The 21,187-nt window shown below is 44.6% G+C and overlaps 1 protein-coding gene and 1 long non-coding RNA gene across 2 annotated transcripts; both read left to right on the top strand.

The window, feature by feature from the left end:
* The first annotated feature begins 2,889 nt into the window (after nucleotides 1-2,889).
* LOC125540372 (serine/threonine-protein kinase STY8-like) lies at nucleotides 2,890-8,974 on the top strand. The gene is made up of 16 exons (XM_048703985.1): nucleotides 2,890-3,493; nucleotides 3,620-3,734; nucleotides 3,852-3,937; nucleotides 4,124-4,219; nucleotides 4,704-4,776; nucleotides 4,895-5,005; nucleotides 5,679-5,726; nucleotides 5,863-5,996; nucleotides 6,210-6,317; nucleotides 6,404-6,477; nucleotides 7,196-7,371; nucleotides 7,474-7,569; nucleotides 7,965-8,045; nucleotides 8,135-8,185; nucleotides 8,303-8,443; nucleotides 8,577-8,974. The coding sequence occupies exons 1-16, from the start codon at nucleotides 3,273-3,275 to the stop codon at nucleotides 8,643-8,645; spliced, it is 1,680 nt and encodes a 559-aa protein (XP_048559942.1). The 5' UTR covers nucleotides 2,890-3,272; the 3' UTR covers nucleotides 8,646-8,974.
* A 530-nt stretch (nucleotides 8,975-9,504) lies between these two features.
* LOC125540373 lies at nucleotides 9,505-10,948 on the top strand. The gene is made up of 4 exons (XR_007297279.1): nucleotides 9,505-10,031; nucleotides 10,134-10,186; nucleotides 10,296-10,435; nucleotides 10,532-10,948. It is a non-coding gene; the product is annotated as an uncharacterized LOC125540373 (long non-coding RNA).
* The last annotated feature ends 10,239 nt before the right edge of the window (nucleotides 10,949-21,187 follow it).

Genomic DNA, 21,187 nt, shown 5'->3' with positions numbered 1-21,187 from the left:
GATGTCGTAGGCGCAAAGACAGCTGAGATCAGGTACATGAGGAGCTTCATCTTAAAAACCTCGCCATGGGTTTTCATGCCCTCCAGCGAAGTTGCCAGCACAGTCGTATTCGGCATGGATGCCATCCCAGGAAACAAACGGGCAAACAAGGCTTCCTAAATCTTATTATTCACCTCATACGGGACTTTGATTTCTCCACGGGACACACCCAAAGTGCAGAACACGGATTCGTCATCCAAAGGCAGTCTTCCACGTCCCGGAATCACGAATTCCCTGAAGGCGGGATCATAAATCTCACCGAGCCAGTCACATACAGGGTTCACTAGGTTCTTGCACCGAACATCCATCAGAGCCCGCATCCCCATCTCACCAGCAGCTCCCTTCTACTCATCAGTAAATCCCTCGGTCAATATAGTCAGGCGTTCTTGCGAAGCCCTATTACGATGACGTTTCTTCTTCTGCATAACAGAAAAGGGATGATTTGTTGCCATGTTCAATGTCGTGAAAATTGAGTTTGTAATGGAAGATTGAAAACTCAATGTGACATTAAAACATATGGGGTGGAAAATGACCTCATCGCCATCTTTTGTCCGACCAGTCGCGCGATTCTGTTGCGGTAGCTCCATGAAGTCATCATCATCGTCTTAATGGTCGCCGCGAGCCATTGTGCTAAGGTAAGAACAAAACACATGTTAGGTTGAAATGAAAGCACAGCCGACGGATACAGAAAGAAATGCATAAAGTAAATATTCACTTCATATCTTCGATGAACAAAAAATTAAAACTCAAATGGTTGCCCCAAAGTTTAAGCATATGAAGATGGCAAGTAATTGCCATGTGATGAACATGGACAAAAAGGCAGAAAAAATAATCAAAATGGAAAAGCAATTACAGAAACATGGCAACTAGACATGTGTGTGATTCTGAAGGAAGTAGTTGCCAGCTAGCAGAATCTACTTGCCATATTGGCTCCAATGGAAATGGCAAATGAGGCAGATCATAGGAACACCCACCCCCCTCCCCCACTAGGATTGTCCAACATGAAATGTGGCAACTAACACATTGGCCTCATAAAAAATGTACAGATCATAGGACACTTTAAAAAATGTTCAAGCTGCCATGTTAGCACAATGGCTCCTGGCAGACATCTTCCACTGCACAACATGTAATGTGGCAACTCACACCGTGGCCTCATATAGAAATGAGTTGCCATGTATTGACAAACAATGTACTAGGTTCAAGTTGCCATGTTAACACAAGTCATTTCAAAAAAAGGCAGACAACTTCCACTGCACAACATGTAATGTGGCAACTCACACCCTAGCCTCATATAAAAATGAGTTGCCATGTAAATACAGTCAAATATGTTCAGATATCGCAAGTCAGCATGGCAAACGCAAATTGAGTCTATTGTGCATTGAATTTTCCTTTATCCTGCATATGGCATGGCAACAACATAGTGTGTCCGCAAAATTAGTTGCCACATGGAAAGCATAGTCGTGGCAACTGACACGTTGATCATTGATGATAGGTGTGGCAGCAGGCATAGTGTGTTCCCAAAATCAGTTGCCACATGGAAAGCATGGTCATGGCAACAGGCATAGTGTGTTCACAAAATTAGTTGCCATCATTGATGATAATTGTTGAAAATGCCATGGCTGCCATTATGCTACACTTTGAAATGCACCTAACTAGATCTAGGGTTCATTCGCAACTATCATACCCTGAAATTTAACAAAAAAAAAATTCCCTACACTGATGGCCATAGCATTTCGAGGCAAATCACAACTAACATTAGAAAAATCGCCCGCTCAATCGCAAGGCAAAAATCGGATGTGGCTGCAGACAGGCCGAGCCACACCGGCATGACTGGCACCGCGGCGGCGACGAAACTGCGCAATGCCACCCTAAATGGCAAGCACGCGACTCCACCGCCGACGGGGACGCCGGAGCACCGCGGATCGGCCGGAATCACGAGGAAAAGCGAGCGGAAATCGAACAAAGAGGGAGGGGGCAGAAATGTGAGCACGGGAGGGAGCCTTACCTTCAATCTGCGGCTCTCCGGCGACGACGCTCCGGTCATGCGAGCCCCACCAACGGCCGCGAATGCAGTCGACTCTTCCGCCGCCGCCGTCGCCTTCTCCTCTCGGTTTCTCCTCAATCGAATGCAACTGGTGTGGATAGTGGGTTGGGAAGTAAAGAATGGGGAGGGGAGTAAATGAACCGCGAGGAGATAGCGAAGTGGCGAGATGTGGGAGACGGCAACCGCAGTCGGGCGTGGCGTGCGGGCGCGACAGCAGTTCCACGGCACGCCCGACTCGCAACCGCTGACCTCGAAGGGGAAACCGGCGTGTGGACGAACTCCCTTACACGCCACACACGCGACTTGTCCTACGTGGCGCACAAAATCAACCTTTTCGTGCCAAGATTCGTGCAAAAGGCAATGGACGGCGATCGAGGCGTGTGGACGAGTTGGGTAACGCCCACACGCGTGGGCGTTAGTGTTTCGTTTTTTTTTGTTTCCTTGAATAGTTGCTTCCCATCCGTTGCCACTTGGCGTGTGTGTGCGTGGAGACTCTGGCACTTGGCAAGAACACAAGAGTTGGTACGGGGGCGAGAGCGACGTGGTTGGCACTTGGCACGTCGGATCGGAGCAACGTGCACGGAATCTCGACTACCAAGAAAATTTACCCGTGGATGAGGTCAAAGGGCTTGGAATCTGCCACGGAATCTCGACTACCAGTAGGAGTATACCCCTCTCTCACTGCCGGCCAGCGGAGCGGATAGCCCAGTCTCGTCTGCCTCCTCTACTCCCGGAACAGCGGGTGGGCCCATGTATTCGAACCGGATAAGGACCCGCGGGCCCCAGCGCCACGCGTCGGCCGCCTCCCCTCCCGCAGAGGATCCGTCCGGCCTCCTTTTCCGCCATTCCTGGGCTCGTTCCGGCTCCTCGTCGCCGGCCAGCCGGTGGGCGTCGCGGAGGAGAGACACACCAGGCCAAAGTACGGGACTGCCCCTCGCCTCAGTGTATAAATACCCGGCCGGCGCCGCCCTCTAGAAGATTCTGGCCGGCCGCAACCGCAACCGCCAAGAGAGCCGCCCCTCGGATTCCCCCCGCCCGCCACCACACCCCAGCCAAGCCCAACCCACTGCCGTACGTCGTCGTCAGTTCGTCACCATCCACCCCGTCCGTCCCTCGCTCTCGCCACCTCCCGCTCCCATAAAGGGCGCCGCGATGGCCGCCGCGTAGGGCCCCGCGCGCGGGCAGGCGGATGGCCGACGGCAGCGACGGGGAGGGCGCGGGCGAGAGCTGCTGGCCGCCCGCCGCCGCCGCCGCGTCCGCCCACGGCGGCGGCGGCGGCGGCGGGGTGCAGCTGTCCGACGTCAGGAGGGAGATCTACGACCGCCTGCGGGCCGTCGGCAACCAGGAGGCCCTCTCCGACCCCTTCTTCGACCGCGTGCTCGAGGACCACTACGAGCGCCTCCCGGCCAGGTCTGTCACCCCGCCCGCCGTCCACATCAAAGATCAAACCTTGCTGCCTACGCCGCGTTTTCAGTTTCTCTGACCATGCTCTCTGTCTGTCTGTCTGTCTGCCTGTGTCCGCTGGGTACGGTGCAGCTACTACATCGACCTCGACGTGAACAAGGCGGAGGACGTGCTGCTGCACCGCCGGATCCTCGCCGAGTGCGCCGACCCCGACAACCGCCCCGTCTTCCACGCACGATTCCTACGGGTAAATCCATCCATCCATCCATCCATCCATTCAACACACTGTCGCTGTGTGTTTCTGAAAGAAGATGTTTGCTGTCTCACTTACTCTGCTATATACATGCTCTGTCTCCATGGGCAGTACCTTCATGACGACAAACCGTCCGATGCCGAGTCTGCTCCGAATCAAAACGGTAATTGTGGGGGCTCTCTGGCTTCCAATCTGAGGTATAGGTTAACCCCACCCAACCCAACCACTCTCCAATGCTCTCTGGCTTGCTTGATCATCATTTTAAGTTACAGGGAAAATACGCGATCATCTCTTGTCTTCATTTTGGCACCAGACAAAGTTAGTTGAGCTTAATTTAAACAATCTTGCTTGCTAAGACAAGGTCTGTATACGTTGATGAACAGCAACGGCGGATTAAAAGGATTTGACGAGCGGCTCATGGAAGACCTCAGCTTGGGGCGAAGAAAAGGTGTGGACGACTTCGAGGCCATTTCTGCAAGGTCTTTCTCGACCTCCAACTTCTGAAATTCAGTTGAAATGCTTGTTTACCCACTGTCTCCCTGAAATATAATCATGCTTTCATTCTGATTTGTAAAACCTGGTTGATTTTCCAAAAAGATGCTGATAACTTTTCTGGTAGCTCGTGATGTCGCTGAATTTTTTAATTCAAAAAGCAACCATGTGGCCCAATGCTTCTCATAACTTGATAGAAAGGTTCTAGCATGTTTTCATTTTCAATCTGGAATGATATATTGAACCATATATAAGACTATCTAGGAGAGTGGTGATGGGCAAGCTATCTTCGTGCAGTTTGGCATAATTGTTCCAAATCGCATAACATATCTTTTCTCCATGCTTTTGTGCGTACTACTTACCTATGATATCTCATAATAGTTTGGCAAGTAGCTTATTTTGTGCTTCCTTTTCATAAACCTGCATGAGCAATGAACTTTGATCCTCAGTTGCCAATGAAATTTTTCACAGGCGGGATACAGAAATTCCCCTTCTTCATGAAATTATTTTTTCTTCTAATGACAAGCCAAAGCTCCTTAGTCAGGTAAAGGCTTTGGGAGTCTCAATCCATCTGCTATGAGTTTTCTATTTAGATTCCCATATCTGCCTTTCATACTACTTATACCAACTTTAATAAAAAAAATCCAATTATTATTTTGTAGCTATCTACGCTGCTGTCGGATCTTGGATTGAACATTCGTGAAGCTCATGTGTTCTCAACAACAGATGGATTGTGTTTGGATGTCTTTGTTGTTGATGGCTGGGAAACAGAGGTGAACTTAGAGCATGGTTATACTGGAGCACATCTATACGTGTGACCGATTAATTATGATAGCATTACGATTAATCGCATCAGCTTTACATCATGTCGCTTGTGTGGAGTCAGATCCAAGGAGATCTTGATCCACAGAGCTCCTCACAAATTCTTGGTGATAACAGTCATATGTGCAGTCATTCCGTTTATATTGCTAGTCTGTTTGTGAACACATCTCTGGAACTGCATAACTTGCCCTTGGAAACTTCCGATTCTTGTAAGAGAAGATCCTGAAAGACACATAATAATTGTTTACATAACAGTGCCAGTTGGCAAAAAGGAAAACCAGTTTATGTGTTTCCCCTAGTTACTGTCAATGAAATATACCATGGGCACCATCTTAGTTCATACAAGTATGCAGTAGGTATTTAGCTTATAACGAAGTTATAAAACCTAGGGCTGTATTTTGACATTTACCCATGAATTTGGAGCCATTTTGACTTCGTAAGATGAAGTAACCGAAGTCATTTTGACTTTACAGACTTGAAGACAGATACAATCGCTACACTTAGCAATTTGTTATCAATGTGCCCTGTAGATTCTTGTGAGTAGTGAAGCATCTGTAGATTATATTACACATAGTTGCTTTCAAATATTTCCTTGAGTAAAATATTGCCTGGCGCTATATGCAGGAGACAGATGGTTTGCTGCAGCAGCTCAAGGAGACAGCAAAACGTAATGTACGATTTCTCTTCTTTTTTAGTTACATTACGTACGTGAATACTTCACATTCTTAGGTGTCTGCCTGGTCACTTATACATAGGTGCTGGTAATTCAACCTTTTGCTAACAACGTTAACTTCCTTGTGGTACACAGCCCTCATTATCTAATCTAACAAGCTCCGCCTCGGAGAGAATATCAGAGCTGCAAGAAAAGATTGGAGAATCTGAATTTGACAGGGATCTGTTGCAGATTGAAGAAAAGATTGCGTCCGGATCTTCTGGAGACTTGTAAGAACTACATAACACTTGCTTAGAAATAGAGGAAAGACAGCCACCACTTAACTGCTACTCTGCTACTGTGGGCTGCATGCCTTTTCCTTGCATATTTACAGATGAAATAGGTTCACAAGGGACACTGCCAACAAACATAGTGAAATCAGCTGTATTATGATTTGTGGAAACTTCAGGACAGCTCAGTAACCAGTGTTTTTCATTTTTCAGATATCGAGGAACTTACCTTGATGTGGATGTTGCAATAAAGTACCTTAGAGCTGAACATGTTAACGATAATTCAAAAGTGGAGTTTTTGCAAGAAATAATGATTTTAAGGTATGTTTCTTATTTCCGTGGCACTTAATCGACTTCACTGAACCATTTAATTCCAGAAGATGCTAACACAATATAGTCATGTACAGGAGCGTTAATCATGAAAATGTTGTTCGCTTTTATGGGGCATGCACAAAGCAGCGAAAGTATCTCATTGTAACAGGTAAGATACTAATATTGCTTGTTGTGGAATGAATAGCAATCAATATCCTTGTTGTTGCAGATTCACATGAAAGTTCTGTTATCCATGGCACATTTACACTATGATTAACATTGGTGACTAAAAATTGGAGGTGATGCTTAAATAGCTATTGATAACACATTTGATAAGCTTGATTTAGAAAAAAGCGAAAGAAAGAAAAGCTGAGCTCTAAAGACAGGGGATAACTCCTGTCTTCTATGCATTTTGGTAGGGACTTCAAGAGCAGATATGTCTAGAGGGAAGTTGTGATATTTTGCTTATTACACCCATACGTAAAGAGTATCTACATCATGCTGCAACATAGTACAAGTCGACAGAATACAAGAGATGTCTGATTGGTGGAATCTTGTTGCTCTGTTTCTATCAGATCGACAGGTCTCGGCCCATCCTTCAGTCAGCCTATCATGCCTATAGATCACTTTCATCTCTGCATTCTTCTACGTCTTCATCTTGTGCGTGCATATAGATCACTGTTGGGGATCCCTGCACTAATCAGCTGCTTATGTTTTATCTGTTTGTTTATAGAAACTCCTACTTCTCAGGTTTCTCATAGTGGAAATAGGAGACCTCTGTCTCCCCTTAAAAAGAAGTCTGTGTAGAGTTTATTTATTTATCATGAATCAGTTTGTAATTTCCTGTTAACTGATAATTTGCTCTTGTATTGTGTGTTTGTTTTCAGAGTACATGGCTGGAGGTAATCTGTATGACTTCCTGCACAAGCATAATAAAACCTTGGAGCTTTCCTTCATTCTTAGGATTGCTATCGGCATCTCAAAAGGGATGGATTATTTGCACCAGAATAACATCATCCATAGAGACTTGAAGTCTGCCAATTTATTAATTGGTGATGGTCAAGTAGGCATATTGTTTTTTTAGGGTCAAGTATGCATATTGTTATAAATCCATGTACTTGTCAATTAAATATTAGTAAAATGATAATTTGTTCTTTTGAAACAGGTCGTGAAGATTGCAGATTTTGGTGTCTCTCGTCAACGATCGCAAGAGGGAGATATGACTGCTGAAACTGGCACCTACAGATGGATGGCACCTGAGGTGTGTTGTCGGTTTGTTCATTTGTCCTTTGGCATCCTTTCCCCTTTCTAGAAAATATCCAATATCCTATATTTGCTCGACCACTCTTTTGCTGTTGCAACACACGTATACCAAGACTAAATGCAGACACTATGTGCTATAACTTCGTAACAAATAGCCTTGTTTTTCCTTTGTTATTTATTTTTAGAGAAAAGGCATGCGCCTGACTTTGTAAATAAAGCCAGACCTTCGTTATTTATTACTCATCCACATCTTCCCAGCAAGTTTATGCGGAAATGAATATTTTTGTGTAATATCTCTGCTTGAGCTTTAGTCAGAGCTCAGAGGACAGGTTTTTTGCAACTGAGTTATGTGCCTACCCGATGTATACTTATTAGAAGTTGTTGTCCTGCCAGGTGATAAACCATAAGCCTTATGATCACAAGGCAGATGTCTTCAGCTTCGCTATTGTTCTATGGGAGTTGGTCACTTCAAAGGTAAAACTTGGTGTTCTCTGAAGCTTTAAGTCTTATTGAGTTCATCGAACATCGGTACTTTGTTAACCTTGCTTGGTCCTGCTATACAGGTCCCGTATGAGAACCTGACACCATTGCAAGCGGCACTGTCAGTAAGGCAGGTACGACATTTGATGCCAACGAAGTTAAATTACAGTTTCGGTATTGTGCATCAGCTGTCAATAGCGGGTGACTGGACGTGCAAGTATGAGAAGTGAGCATTGCTCCTTGTTTGTCAGGGACTTCGCTTGGTGATTCCCTCGGGCGTGCATCCAAGAATATCTAAATTGATTCAACGGTGCTGGGGCGAAAACCCCAATACACGACCTGTTTTCTCTGAGATCACCGCGGAACTTGAAGATATCTTGCAGCCTATTCAGGTTAGGTTGCTGCTGGATATGTTAGCCTTAAGGCTCATAAGAAGATGGAATTTTAAAACTAAATGAAGTGAAGTTATTCTGGTTAATATTTGACGGGTTCCTCCGACTGATGAAAAGCAGCATGTTTCTGCAGGCCGCCTCCAGCTCCAAAGGAGGCCATCGACATACCAAACAAAAGATACAGATGAAAACACAGCGATAGAAAGAAGGCGCCTGCTCATGAAGCTGGACCCTCTTTTGACATTGCCACGCACTAAAAAGTGCGACATGCGCACATCGTCTCCTGTATATATGTCATGTACATAAATTTTTGTGCTCGGTTGTTTTGATTCCCCCTAAAATGCTCACAGGACGAACTGGGTTAAGTTAGCACACCCGTGCTACATAACCTGAGTGATATAGTTTTATGTTTTATGTGGTTATTTGTTTTGCGAGTGGCTTATAGTTCGGTGTGTTTGAATTTTGGGTCATGTACGATTATGAGTTCGTCTTGTAAGGAACATGAGATGAAAATGCCATTATCACATGTTCCATTTTGGTTATTATTTAACATACGTTCTTGTCTGGAACGCGATAAATTAACACGTTTTTGCAGCTTCGTTTGGCATCATATTTTTGCAGGAAACAATAACAATTCGGTGGCCACAGGAATCGAGGGGGAAAATGATCCTGAATGTGGTTGCGCTTGGCCCAGTAATTATCACCCATCTCGGCTCTCGGGTAATGGATCTCTTGGCCCAATTGACATATTTACTATTTCCATTCCAAGATAAAAAAAGGTCGATCTCAAAAAAGAAAAAAGAGGAAAAAAGATCTTGCTGTTATGCTCCTATTCCAGTGCTTTCTAGATGGCAGGGAGGAGCACAGAGGAGCATGGTGTGTTGTGTCAGTTTGTTCACTGTCCTTTAGCATCCTTTCGCCTTTCTAGAAAATATCTAATATCCTATATTTTTGCAGGAAACAATAACAACTCTCACTGGCGGCAGAAATCAAAGGAAAAAAACCCCGTATGGGGTTGGGCTAGGCTCATTTGTTGTCAAAATACTTCATCTCAGGTAAGGATCTCTTGGCCCAATTGGCATATTGGTTATTTCCTTTCCAAGAGAAAAAAGGTAGATCTAAAAAATATATAAAAAAAGGTCTCGCTGGCATGCTCCTATTCCAGTGCTTTCTAGATGCAGGGAGGAGCACGGTGGGTTGTCGGTTTGCCCATTATCCTTTAAGTGTCCTTTCCCCTTTCTAGAAAATATCAAATGCCCTATATTAGCTCGACTACTCTTTTATTGTCGCAACATGCATATACACACGACTAAATCCCTGAACCTCGTGCAGAAACTATGTGCTATAACTTGGTAACCAACGGCATTGTTTTCCTTCATTTTTTTATTACTCATCGACATCTTCACAGCAAGTTTATGAAGAAATGCATATTTCTGTGTGCTATCTCTGCTTGAACCTCCGTCAAAGCTCAGAAGACAGGTTCTATGCAACTGAGAGGTATTGGGCCTATGCAATGTGCTTATTAGAATTCCTTGTCCTGGCAGGTGATAAACCATAAGCCTTGCGATCACAAAGCAACTTTATTAAGGTAAACCTTGGTGCTCTCTCCAACTTTTAGTCTTACTGAGTTTTTCAAACATCACGAGTACTTTGGTTAAAGGTAATACCCTTGCTTGGTCCTGCTATACAGGTCCTGCACGAAAATCCAACACCATTGCAAGTTGCACTGTCAGTAAGACACAGGTACGTATTCAGCAACAACAAAGTTAAATTACAGTTTTGGTATTGCGCAGTGAGCAGTCAATAGTGAGCGTACACGTGTGAAAAGTGGGCATTGTTCCTTGTTAACCAGGGACTTCGCTTGGTCATCCCCTTGAGCGTGCATCCGAGATTGTCTAAATTGATTCAACGGTGTTGGAGCGAAAACCTACATATGTGCCTGTTTTCTCCAAGATCACCGCGGAACTGGAAGATATATTGTAGCCTATTCAGGTATATTTGCTGGAATTTGTAGGCCACAAGGCTCATGAAAAGATGGAATCTGACAAATAAAGTGAAGTATTCTTCTGTTGTTTTTTTTGCCTGCAGGCCTCCTCCAGCTCCAAAGGAGTTCATCGACATTGCAAACCAAAGATAGTTAAATCACGTCGGCAACACCCAGGCCTTTATGGCCTGGTCCTCTATTTTTCACATTGTCGCCTTGAATAATCGTGTGTGCGTCGACTGTTCCCTGTATATATGTCATGTATATTGAATTTTGTGCTCGGTCTCCTAAAATACACGCAGGGAGAACTGGGTTAGGTTGTCGCATGCATGCTCGTGCAACATAACCTAGAGGTGATATAGTTTTATGTGTTGCATGGTTTTTGGTTTGCAACTGGCTAATAGTTATGTACCCTTTGCATTCTGGTTCATGTACAATGATGAGTTGGCCTTGTAAGAAAGAACAGATGAAAATGCCATCACATTTTCCTTTTCGGTATTATTCAATATATTTTTCTTGTCTGGAATCTGATAATTTAACATGTTTTTTGCAGTTTCTTTGGCATCAGATTTTTTGTAGGAATTGATAACAATTCGATAGCAGTAGGAATGGAGGAAAAATCCTCTGTAGGGTCTAGACTGAGCCCAGTTGGCATTGCTAATTGGTAGCCCGTACCTAATAATCTCTGATAATGGATCTCTTTGCCCAGTTGGCATATTTGGTTATTGTACATTTCTAATTTTTTTTGGCAGATAATAGCCACAACAGGAGGGGTGCAACTTTTTTTTTTGGATTGGAAGGGGTGCGACTATGTCTTGCTCGCTTAACACGAAGCAGTAGCATGACAAATACGATATTGCTCCTTTTTCCCAGAATTGATTTTTTTAAATGGTTACTTCTGGATTTAAGTGTTTTTCTAATGAGTCCTGGTAAAGCTCCTAGACGGCATATGTTTTTAAACGAGGTCCTCAATAACAGGACATGAAGACTCCTTTTTCATTTTATTTATATTTCATTTTACACAATTAATTTTATTGTATTCACATTACACAATACATCGAAATTAAAACTGAATTAAACTACAGGACAAACAGTAAAATCAACTAAAGTACCACAAAAAAAAGGAATTTCATCAAAATCTTTATTTTTTGTATATATATTATTTATGTCTCGCCTTAAGCAGCCGCCAGAATGGGCCAGCCCAGTGCGGACCACAAGCCTTATGCACTTGTTTTCCATCCGTTTTATTTCATATTTTTGCTTTATTGTTTGTACTTTTGCTTATATTTCGAAACATTCTAAATATATATGTAGTAAAAAAATCACTTTACATACAAATTTGAAAAAGGTTAATCGTGCATTTGAAAAATGTTAAATGTATACATAAAAAATGTTTCTGAGGTATGCAAAAAATGTACCGTGCGTACTGAAAAATGGTTAGCCCGGTTTACAAAAAAGGACAAGGATGCACTACGCGTCGACAAATCACTGGCTATGTGTCACGGGAATAATACCCAACAAGCACACTAGAAGAAGACCAAGGACGACTCGCTCGGCCCAAGCGGGGGACGAGGCCCGACCCACAAAATACATAACCTAACTGGGTCCACTACCTAGATCATTACTTACCCTAAAACAAACTAGATCATTACTAGCTTTCAATTGTAAATTTACTTTTGACGGTAGATCTGCGCACATATGTCGATAGGTTAGCAAAGTATTCTCACTCTTTGGATCAGGCAGAGGCGGAGGACGAAAAAAAATTAAGGTAGGGTGAACTCTTAAGAATATCTTTTATGCAAAACCATGATATGCCCTGAAGGACACTTTCATGGGTTTTTAGGTTGGAGCTAGTGTCAATACCAAGTACTCTCTTTGTTCCTAAATATTTGTCTTTTTAGAGATTTCAAGTTGACTAGCATATACGGATGTATATAGACATATTTTAGTGTGTACACTAGTGCAGAACCGAGCAATAGCACCGGTTCGTAAGGCCCTTTAGTGCCGGTTTGGTAAGCGGCGCTAAAGTGTAGGCACTAAAGCCCCCCCCCCCTTTAGTACCGGTTCAGCACGACCCGGTGCTAAAGGGTAACCACGTGGCACGAGCCAGCTTCGGGGGCAGGGAACCCTTTAGTACCGGTTGGTGTCACCAACCGCTATTAAAAGGTTGGGGGGGCGGGTTTATGATTTCTTTTTCATTTAATTTTGTGTTTTCCATTTAATTCTTTTTCGTTTGCTAGTATTTTACGATACTACATATTGTACACATTATGCATATATATAAATAGAATTTCTAGTAGAACTGATCATAATATATATATATATACAATTTCTCCTAATTGGTGTTTTCGGAGCCAGTGGCATTAGTCTAATTGGTGCCTTCGGAGCACGATAACAATTGGAAGTGGTTCATGGGGGCGGTAGCGGGTAATATATTCTCCTTTGGGATCTATGACCTGGTCGAGCAAAAATTCCGCTATTTCCTCTTGAATTGCTTCTATGCGGTCCTCTGTTAGGAGCTTCTCCCGCACCTCTTTGAACTGTTAAGAAGGAGATCAATATGCATGTGTATTAGTTGTGTGACTAGATATCGATAATGGTGTAAAAATTGTGAATAGTGTTCTGACAAACGTACCCACTCCTGTCTTTGAGATTTGCTCCTTTCGGACGCCATCATGCGAATGTTCTCGCAAACGTAGTATGCACACAGATTATTTCCCGGCGCCTGCTTCAGGGCCTTTACGAGAATGGAATTTGATCAGATAATAATTAATCAAGCATGATAATTAAAGAGATGGCAGCTAGCTAGTACTACTTAATTACTTACCTAGGGTCGATACCATTTCAGATTTTGTTTCCATGGGCCTGGAGTGACCCTGATAAACTTTGCCGAAGCCCTGCCCGCCGACAAAGAAAATGAATAAATGGGTTATTAAATAGTTGTTATCAGGAAATGACGAACTAATTAAATAGGCCGAGATATAGTTAACAATGATTGAAATTACCTGTTGACTATCCCCTTCACGATGGTGTAGTCACTTGCTTTCTTAAGTAGTGAGTCTAGTACTTCAACTGTTTCTTCATCAACTTTAATGATTAACAAGATCTAGTAAAATCTGCATGCACACACGTTTGCATGTCTTAATTAAGCGGACATATGTAAGCAAAAACATGTAGCTACCTAGTAGGCGAAAACAGAATTTGTAGTACAAGACAGTGTGACTCACTCAAAGTTGTAAGGAAGTAGTTTATCTTCATTGTATTTGAGGTGCTTGAAGAACTCTAGCATGCTTTCCTCTACACTTTTTTCGTAATATGAATTTATTTTCCATGTGTATTCATTAATGGTATTTGGGTCAACGAACCCAATGCCATAGCGTCCACCTTTTTTCATTTCATAAATCTACATCCTGCATAATACCACAGAAAAGAATATAGTGAGGATAATTACAGGTAATGATTGATCAAAATGATCACTACAGCTAGCTTGAGACTTAAATTACAGAAAGAAATCACTTACAGACAATAGCAACTGACGATAGATTTGTCGAGTGCGTCTTGATTTTATAGCTGAAATAGTTCTGAATACTCAATGGTCACAACTTTCTCATGGTAGTAATGATCCTTCTTGAAATTCACCATGAGGGACTCTCGATTGGAAATCTTGGTAATGTCCATGTACCATTGATGCAATTCATACATTCTCGTTGGGAGCTTATTCACCTCGTCTGGCTCGACCAAAGGTTGGCCCCGGACATATTTTCGTTTTATTTCCTCCTCTCTAGTCGGAGACATGGGCTCCATATCGAGGAGTTGTCCAACAGTGATCCCGATCGTTTCAGCCTGCGCAATATGCTCCTCGGTTATTACCACATCGCCCACCCCGGGAACGTTAACGGTTTGCCCACAATAATATTGGGCGCGCCTACTCTCATGTCTTGTTGGCACAACAAGCGGGGGGATTGATTGCGCCGCATGTTCTCCCAGCTGGGGAACGGTTTTACCGCTCCTTTTGCCAGCTGATTTGCTCGAGCTCGAGCTCGCCTCTTTCTGTAGACGTGCTCGATTTAACTTCTTGATGTGGCGCTCATAGTCTGTGTCAACAGGCTTGGGAGCTGGTGCTCTAGCCATACGAATGAAGTGGTCAATCTTTTCCACAGGCACTTTCTCCCTTGGCGGCGATGGCGGTTTCGATGCAAAATGGGCTTCCACCTCGGCCTTCGATATGGCTACGTTTTCCTCCTCAGACCTGTTGTAAGGCCTCTGCGGAAGAGGCGCGAGGCTTGGACCATATTGAAATCGCTTGCCTCCGCCTGTACCTCCAGTACTACCTCGACTTGTACCGCTACGCACCATAGCTGAGGCGGCGAAGACGGCTGACGTGGCTGAGTTGGAGGAGGAGGAGTGGCCTGAAGCTGTGCCGGACTTGGAGGAGGAGTGGCCTGAAGCTGTGCCGGACTTGGAGGAGGAGTGGCCTAACGCTTTGCCGGACTTGGAGGAGGAGGAGTGGCCTGAAGCTGTGCCGGACTTGGAGGAGTGGCCTGACGCGTTGGTGGACTTTGAGGAGCGGGAGTCTGCTGACTCGGTGACGGACTTCGACGAGGAGTCGGATGGCCCGGTGTTGGTGGCCTTCAAAAGATGAAGCAATCCTTTCTCCATAGGATGATACGATCGTTGGCCTCTCCCAGTGTGTGCTCATCGTCACCTCCAGGAATGTCAAGCTCTAGCCCCGAATATTGGTCCACCACCTCATCAACCAAGACACGAGCATAGCCCGTTGGAATCGGGTTGCAATGAAAGGTTGCCTCGGGGGATTTGTAAAAGCAAGGGCGTCCGCCACCTTCATGGATATGTTCTTCATTTTGAAGTGTAGCTCGCAGTTAGTGTTCTCCATGATGTCATCCACTGGGTAGCTATCCAGCAATGCGTCGCCCGGGACGGAACCCATGCTGCTTCTCGGCATGGATGGGACGGTGCTATCCAATGGTGGATCATCCGCTAGCTGCTGAGACCCCCTTTGCTGGCTAAGTGAGTCGATCTGCTCCTGCTGCCGTTGGAATTTGGCTGCCAAGTCCGCGTGCGCTGATTCTAAGACTTGAAGGCGTTCATAGTCTAGCTTCCTCTGCTCCTCCTCCATCTTCCTCTTCTTGTCCTCCGCAATCTTCTTTCTCGCACGGGTTCTGTAGTCGGTGTTCTAGTCCGAAAACCCTCATACCACGGAATAGCGCCCATGCCTCGTGTTCTTCCCGGGTGTTCAGGATTTCCCAGGGCACGCGTAAGCTCGTCGTTCTCTCTGTTGGGCTCGAACACCCCCGATCGAGCCTCTTCTATTACAACAAGTAGCTTATCTTCGGTTCCGTCCAGACATGCCTTCTTCGAAACTTTGCCTGTCTTCGGGTCTAACTCCCCCCATGCGCATAGAACCAAGTCCTGCACCTGGGGGGCCAGCTCAATGTTTCTGGAGTGACACCTGCATCCAGCATCTCTTTCTCAGACTTATCCCACTTAGGCATTCCCACCGCATAGCCACATGGCCCCAGCTTATGAAACTTATCCTTTTTTGCGGCATTGGCCTTGTTTATTCTTGACCGTTCCTTGGATAATTTCGAATCCTTGAATTTCATGAAATCGTCCCAATGAGCACTTTGCTTCTCTAGTGTTCCCTCAAATATTGGAGTCTTCCTTCCTCCCTTGACGTACTTGGCCCATTCACGAATCTTGTGGTTCCTGAATGCAACCGCCATCTTCCTAAGAGCAACATCCTTGACTTCCTCCACATCTGCATCTGTGAAATGATCTGGTAGGGTGAAATGTTCCATGAGCGTTTCCCAAATCAAAAGTTTTTGTCTGTCGTCGACAAAAGTAACTCCTGGACGTGGCTTTGCTGGCTCTCTCCATTCTTGAAGGGAGATCAGGAGTTGGTCCTTCACAAGAACTCCGCACTGACGAATGAACTTGTCCGCAATCTTCTTAGGCGCTAATGGTTCGCCATTAGGTTTGATGGCCTCGATATTGTACTTTACGCCCTCCTTCAACTTTTTGTTCGGGCCTCGTTTCCTGTTGCCTGAAGATTTGCTCGATCCGGATGGCTGAAAGAAGAAAGATCGATTCGTTAATATATCTTCAAGTCATTTAAAACATGTGATGATCACCAAATGCCTGCTTATATAAATATATGTACCTCGCCGGTCTTTGTTGTTTCAAGATCAACATTTTCTTCATCATGTTCATAGTTCATGACTTCATCAATTCGGTCGTCGCGATCGAATATCATATCACCCTCCCCGGTGTTGTTTAGATATTCGGAGCCGTCATAATCTTCTTCATTCTGATCATCATCTGGCACACGAGGATTGCGTATGATATTGAACAGGGCCTCTTCTCCCTCTCTGCCGGTATTGTCCGCCATAGGTTTTGTTTAACTAATCCAAAACAAATATATTCAAATTACAATGCATGGATGCAATCAATTAATAAGGAAAAACTGAATCAATCATAGTACATAATAAGCATCATCGAATATAATCTCGAATACGTCGTCTCGAATAATAGATATAGTCTCGAATACATCGTCTCGAATAATAGATATAATATCGAATACATCATCTCGAATAATAGATATAATATCAAATACATCACTAGCTAGCTAGCTAGCAAGCTAATAAAGATCGAATACTACAGAGTAATCTAGGCCACTCGCGGTTCCTGAGGTGCGGGCGGTGGACACCCAAAGAGAAGGAACCATCACTGGATCATAGCTCGGGTGATCTCCCAAAAGAACCTGCCAGGTATTGGAGAACCTGACGTCCATAGCAGCCATGTAGCGATGGACGTGCTCGTCCTCCTCCCTGACATGGCGACGTACCACCTCCGTCGGGGCTGGCTCCCTCCGCATCGAAAGTGGCCCACGTGAACGCCACCAAAGGAGATGAGGGTCGACGACGGGACCCGGGGTCGGGTTCCTCACCAAGCGTCGTGCCCCTGAAGGTAGCACATGGGTCCTCTGAAGCAGGACATCGTCGTGAACGGGTCGACGACGAGGATGTGGGCCGGGCATCGTCGACAACAAATACTATATGCCGCAAAAGTAAAGTAACATTTTTTAAATGATGGATTGTGATTTCATATATGCAAATTCTAAATTTTATAACCAAAACTAACATTTCTAATATTTCTATAACTAAAAAACATTTCTATATAACTAACATTTCTAATATTTCTATATAACTAACATTTCTATATCTAAAACTAACATTTCTAATAATTCTATAACTAAAAAAATAGAAAGATTGCTAACAATTCTATAACAATGTGTGTGTGTGTGTGTGGTTGGCGGCCGGGGCAGGAGCTCACCGGCGAGGCGCGACGACGGTGGGTGGCGACGGGGACGGGGACGGAGACGGCGACGGGGACGGGGCGGGGACGACGGGGATGGGGACGGGCCAGGCAGGGACGACGGGAGGACGGGGCGCGGCGACGGGGACGACAGGGACGGGGACGGGGACGGCGACGGGGTAGAGGAGAAAGAAGCAGGGAGAGATGAGAAACTGACATTTTTTTTGAAGTGTTTTCTTATATAGAACCCACCTTTAGTACCGGTTGGAGCCACCAACCGGTACTAAAGGTCTGTTTTGGCCAGGCGAAGCGGCGGGAATCGCACCCCCTTTAGTACCGGGTTGTGGCGCCAACCGGTACTAAAGGCCCCCCTTTAGCACCGGTTGGAGACACGATCCGGTACTAAAGGGTGTGCGCTACCAGGCGAGGGGCGCAAAAGTTTAGTCCCACCTCGCTAGCCGAGGGGCACTCGCACCTGCTTATAAGCCCCGCCGTCGCTGCTGTCTCGAGCTCCTCTCTTAAGCAGACCTTCTGGGCCTACGTCTGCTGCGATGCCCTGTTGGGCCTACTGGGCTAGCAGGTCTGCATCATGGCCCAACTAGAATTTGGGTTTCTAGTCGTATGCAGGCCGCTGTGGCCCAGTAGGTGGGCTTTTTTCATATTTTTTTTGCTTTATTTATTTTTGTTTTATTTATTTTTGAGTTGTTTTTTGCTGTATTTAGAGTTTCTTTGTGAATATTTTTGCTTTAGGTACAAAAAATTACAAACTTTTTGTTAGTACCAATAGTTTACAAATTTGAATAGTTTAAATTTTGAATTATTTGAAATTTGTGTGAATCACTAGTTTGTGAATAACTTAACTTTGAAAATAGATTTTTCAGTGATTCTTTTTCTTATGTTTAATATTAGTGTGTTTTATCATTATATTCAATTTGGTAATACTTAGGTTATTTAAAAAATGAAATGCCTTTGTAACGGATGAGTTTTCGTCCGAAACCCTGATACTTCGAAAAAGATTGTCCATTTTGTACACGAAGTGCATCCAGTTTTTGCGGTAACCCTCTCTACTTTTTTGCACATGCTATGTGGGTGAAATTATGATACCATGCCAACTTTTAACCTTTTCTGAGTCCATTTGAAATGCTTTTCAATTTCAGGGTCATTTAGCTGAAAAAATCAGTAAATGCATGAAAGAATTTGCTTGCACATAAAATTTCTTCGCGTTTCAAATGCCAAAACACATAACTAGCTACCCTAACTATTACAGAGATTCCCTCCTGGGTGTGAAACACATAAGAAAGTGATGATAGTGAAGCCAATCACATCCCAGATCTTTGGGTGTGAAACTTTTTCTTCGCGTGTGTCCCTTTGCGCCGTAGCCATGGAAAATCTTCATCATTTAACTGGATGCTCGGGTCAATATTCATTGTGAATGGAGCAATTTCATCAAACTTTTCATAATCTTCTGACATGTCTGTCTTGTCATCCACTCCCACGATGTTTCTCTTCCCAGAAAGAACTATGTGCCGCTTTGGCTCATCGTACGATGCATTCGCTTCCTTATCTTTTCTTTTTCTCGGCTTGGTAGACATGTCCTTCACATAGAAAACCTGTGCCACATCATTGGCTAGGACGAATGGTTCGTCTACATACGCAAGATTGTTGAGATCCACTGTTGTCATTCCGTACTGCGGGTCTTCCGTTACCCCGCCTCGTTTCATATTAACCCATTTGCACCGAAACAAAGGGACCTTCAAACCACGTCGATAGTCAAGTTCCCATATGTCCTGTATATAACCATAATATGTTTCCTTTTCCTTCTTGGTTTCTGCATCAAAGAGGACACCACTGTTTTCGTTGGTGCTCTTCTTATCTTGGGCGATCGTGTAAAATGTATTACTCCCTTCATCCTTTAAAGAGTGTACTTCCAACTTTATTGGAGGGTCAAACTATCTCAAAGTTTGACCAAGTTTGTGCAAAAATATATCAATGTTTGTGAAATCAAATAGGTATATGATGAAAGTATATTTTATTACGAATCTAATGCTACTAATTTGATGGCATAAATATTGATGTATTGTTATATAAACATGGTCAAATATTAAAAAGTTTGACTTTCCAAGAAAGTTGGAAGTACACTCTTTAAAGGACGGATGGAGTACCATTTATCTCGTACCCTTTGAAAGTCATTATATTCGAAGATGGTAACTGGGACAGCAAGTACAGGTCATCTTCAATAGAGGCGTCATGCATGGTACGTGTTTGCAACCAGCTGGCGAACTCCTGATTTGTTCACGTGTAATCGAGTCATCAGACCGCTCCGGGTGTTTGGAGCGTAGCAAATTCTTGTGTTCATACATATACGGAGCCACCAAGGCGGAATTCTGTAGAACTGTGTAGTGTGCTTCAGTGAGAGAATGTTCGTCCATACATATTATTTGTTCCCCTCCTAGCGTGTCTTTTCTATCCAGTCTGCCCTTATGCCGCGATTCAGGAACACCAATCGGCTTAAGGTCAGGAATAAAGTCAATACAAAACTCAATGACCTCCTCATTTTCATGGCCCTTGGAGATGCTTCCTTCTGGCCTAGCACGGTTATGAACATATTTCTTTAAGACTCCCATGAACCTCTCAAAGGGGAACATATTGTGTAGAAATACAGGACCCAAAACGTTAATCTCTTCACATAGGTGAACTAGGATGTGTGTCATGATGTTGAAGAAGGATGGTGGGAACACCAACTCGAAACTGACAAGACATTGCACCAAATCATTCTCTAACCTTGGTACGATTTCTGGATCGATTTGTTGGGGAACGTAGTAATTTCAAAAAAATTCCTACGCACACGCAAGATCATGGTGATGCATAGCAACGAGAGGGGAGAGTGTGATCTACGTACCCTTGTAGACCGACAATGGAAGCGTTAGCACAACGCGGTTGATGTAGTCGTACGTCTTCACGGCCCGACCGATCAAGCACCGAAACTACGGCACCTCCGAGTTCTAGCACACGTTCAGCTCGATGACGATCCCCGGACTCCGATCCAGCAAAGTGTCGGGGAAGAGTTCCGTCAGCACGACGGCGTGGTGACGATCTTGATGTACTACCATCGCAGGGCTTCGCCTAAGCACCGCTACAATATTATCGAGGATTATGGTGGAAGGGGGCACCGCACATGGCTAAGAATATGATCACGTGGATCAACTTGTGTCTAGGGGTGCCCCCGGCCCCCGTATATAAAGGATCAAGGGGAGGAGGCCGGCCGGCCCCTATTGGCGCGCCAGGAGTCCTCCTCCTAGTAGGAGCCTACTCCTACTAGGAGGGGGAAAGAAGTGGGGAGGGAGAAGGAAAGGGGGGCACCGCCCCCCTCTCCTAGTCCAATTTGGACCAGGGGGAGGAGGCGCGCGGCCCACCTTTGGCTGCCC

Source organism: Triticum urartu, chromosome 2 (genome assembly GCF_003073215.2).
Source record: "Triticum urartu cultivar G1812 chromosome 2, Tu2.1, whole genome shotgun sequence".
In the NCBI taxonomy this organism is placed as follows: domain Eukaryota; kingdom Viridiplantae; phylum Streptophyta; class Magnoliopsida; order Poales; family Poaceae; genus Triticum; species Triticum urartu.
The sequence above is the reverse complement of the archived record's forward strand: the minus strand, read 5'-3'. Positions and strand labels throughout refer to the sequence as shown.

What these genes read in the sequence shown, in the direction of transcription:
- LOC125540372 (XM_048703985.1), top strand. Translation starts at nt 3,273, where the DNA reads ATGGCCGACGGCAGCGACGGGGAGGGCGCGGGCGAGAGCTGCTGGCCG. An exon ending in TACGAGCGCCTCCCGGCCAG is followed by an intron (nt 3,494 to 3,619) that starts GTCTGTCACCCC and finishes GGTACGGTGCAG; the next exon opens with CTACTACATCGACCTCGACG. An exon ending in CGGCACTGTCAGTAAGGCAG is followed by an intron (nt 8,186 to 8,302) that starts GTACGACATTTG and finishes CTTGTTTGTCAG; the next exon opens with GGACTTCGCTTGGTGATTCC.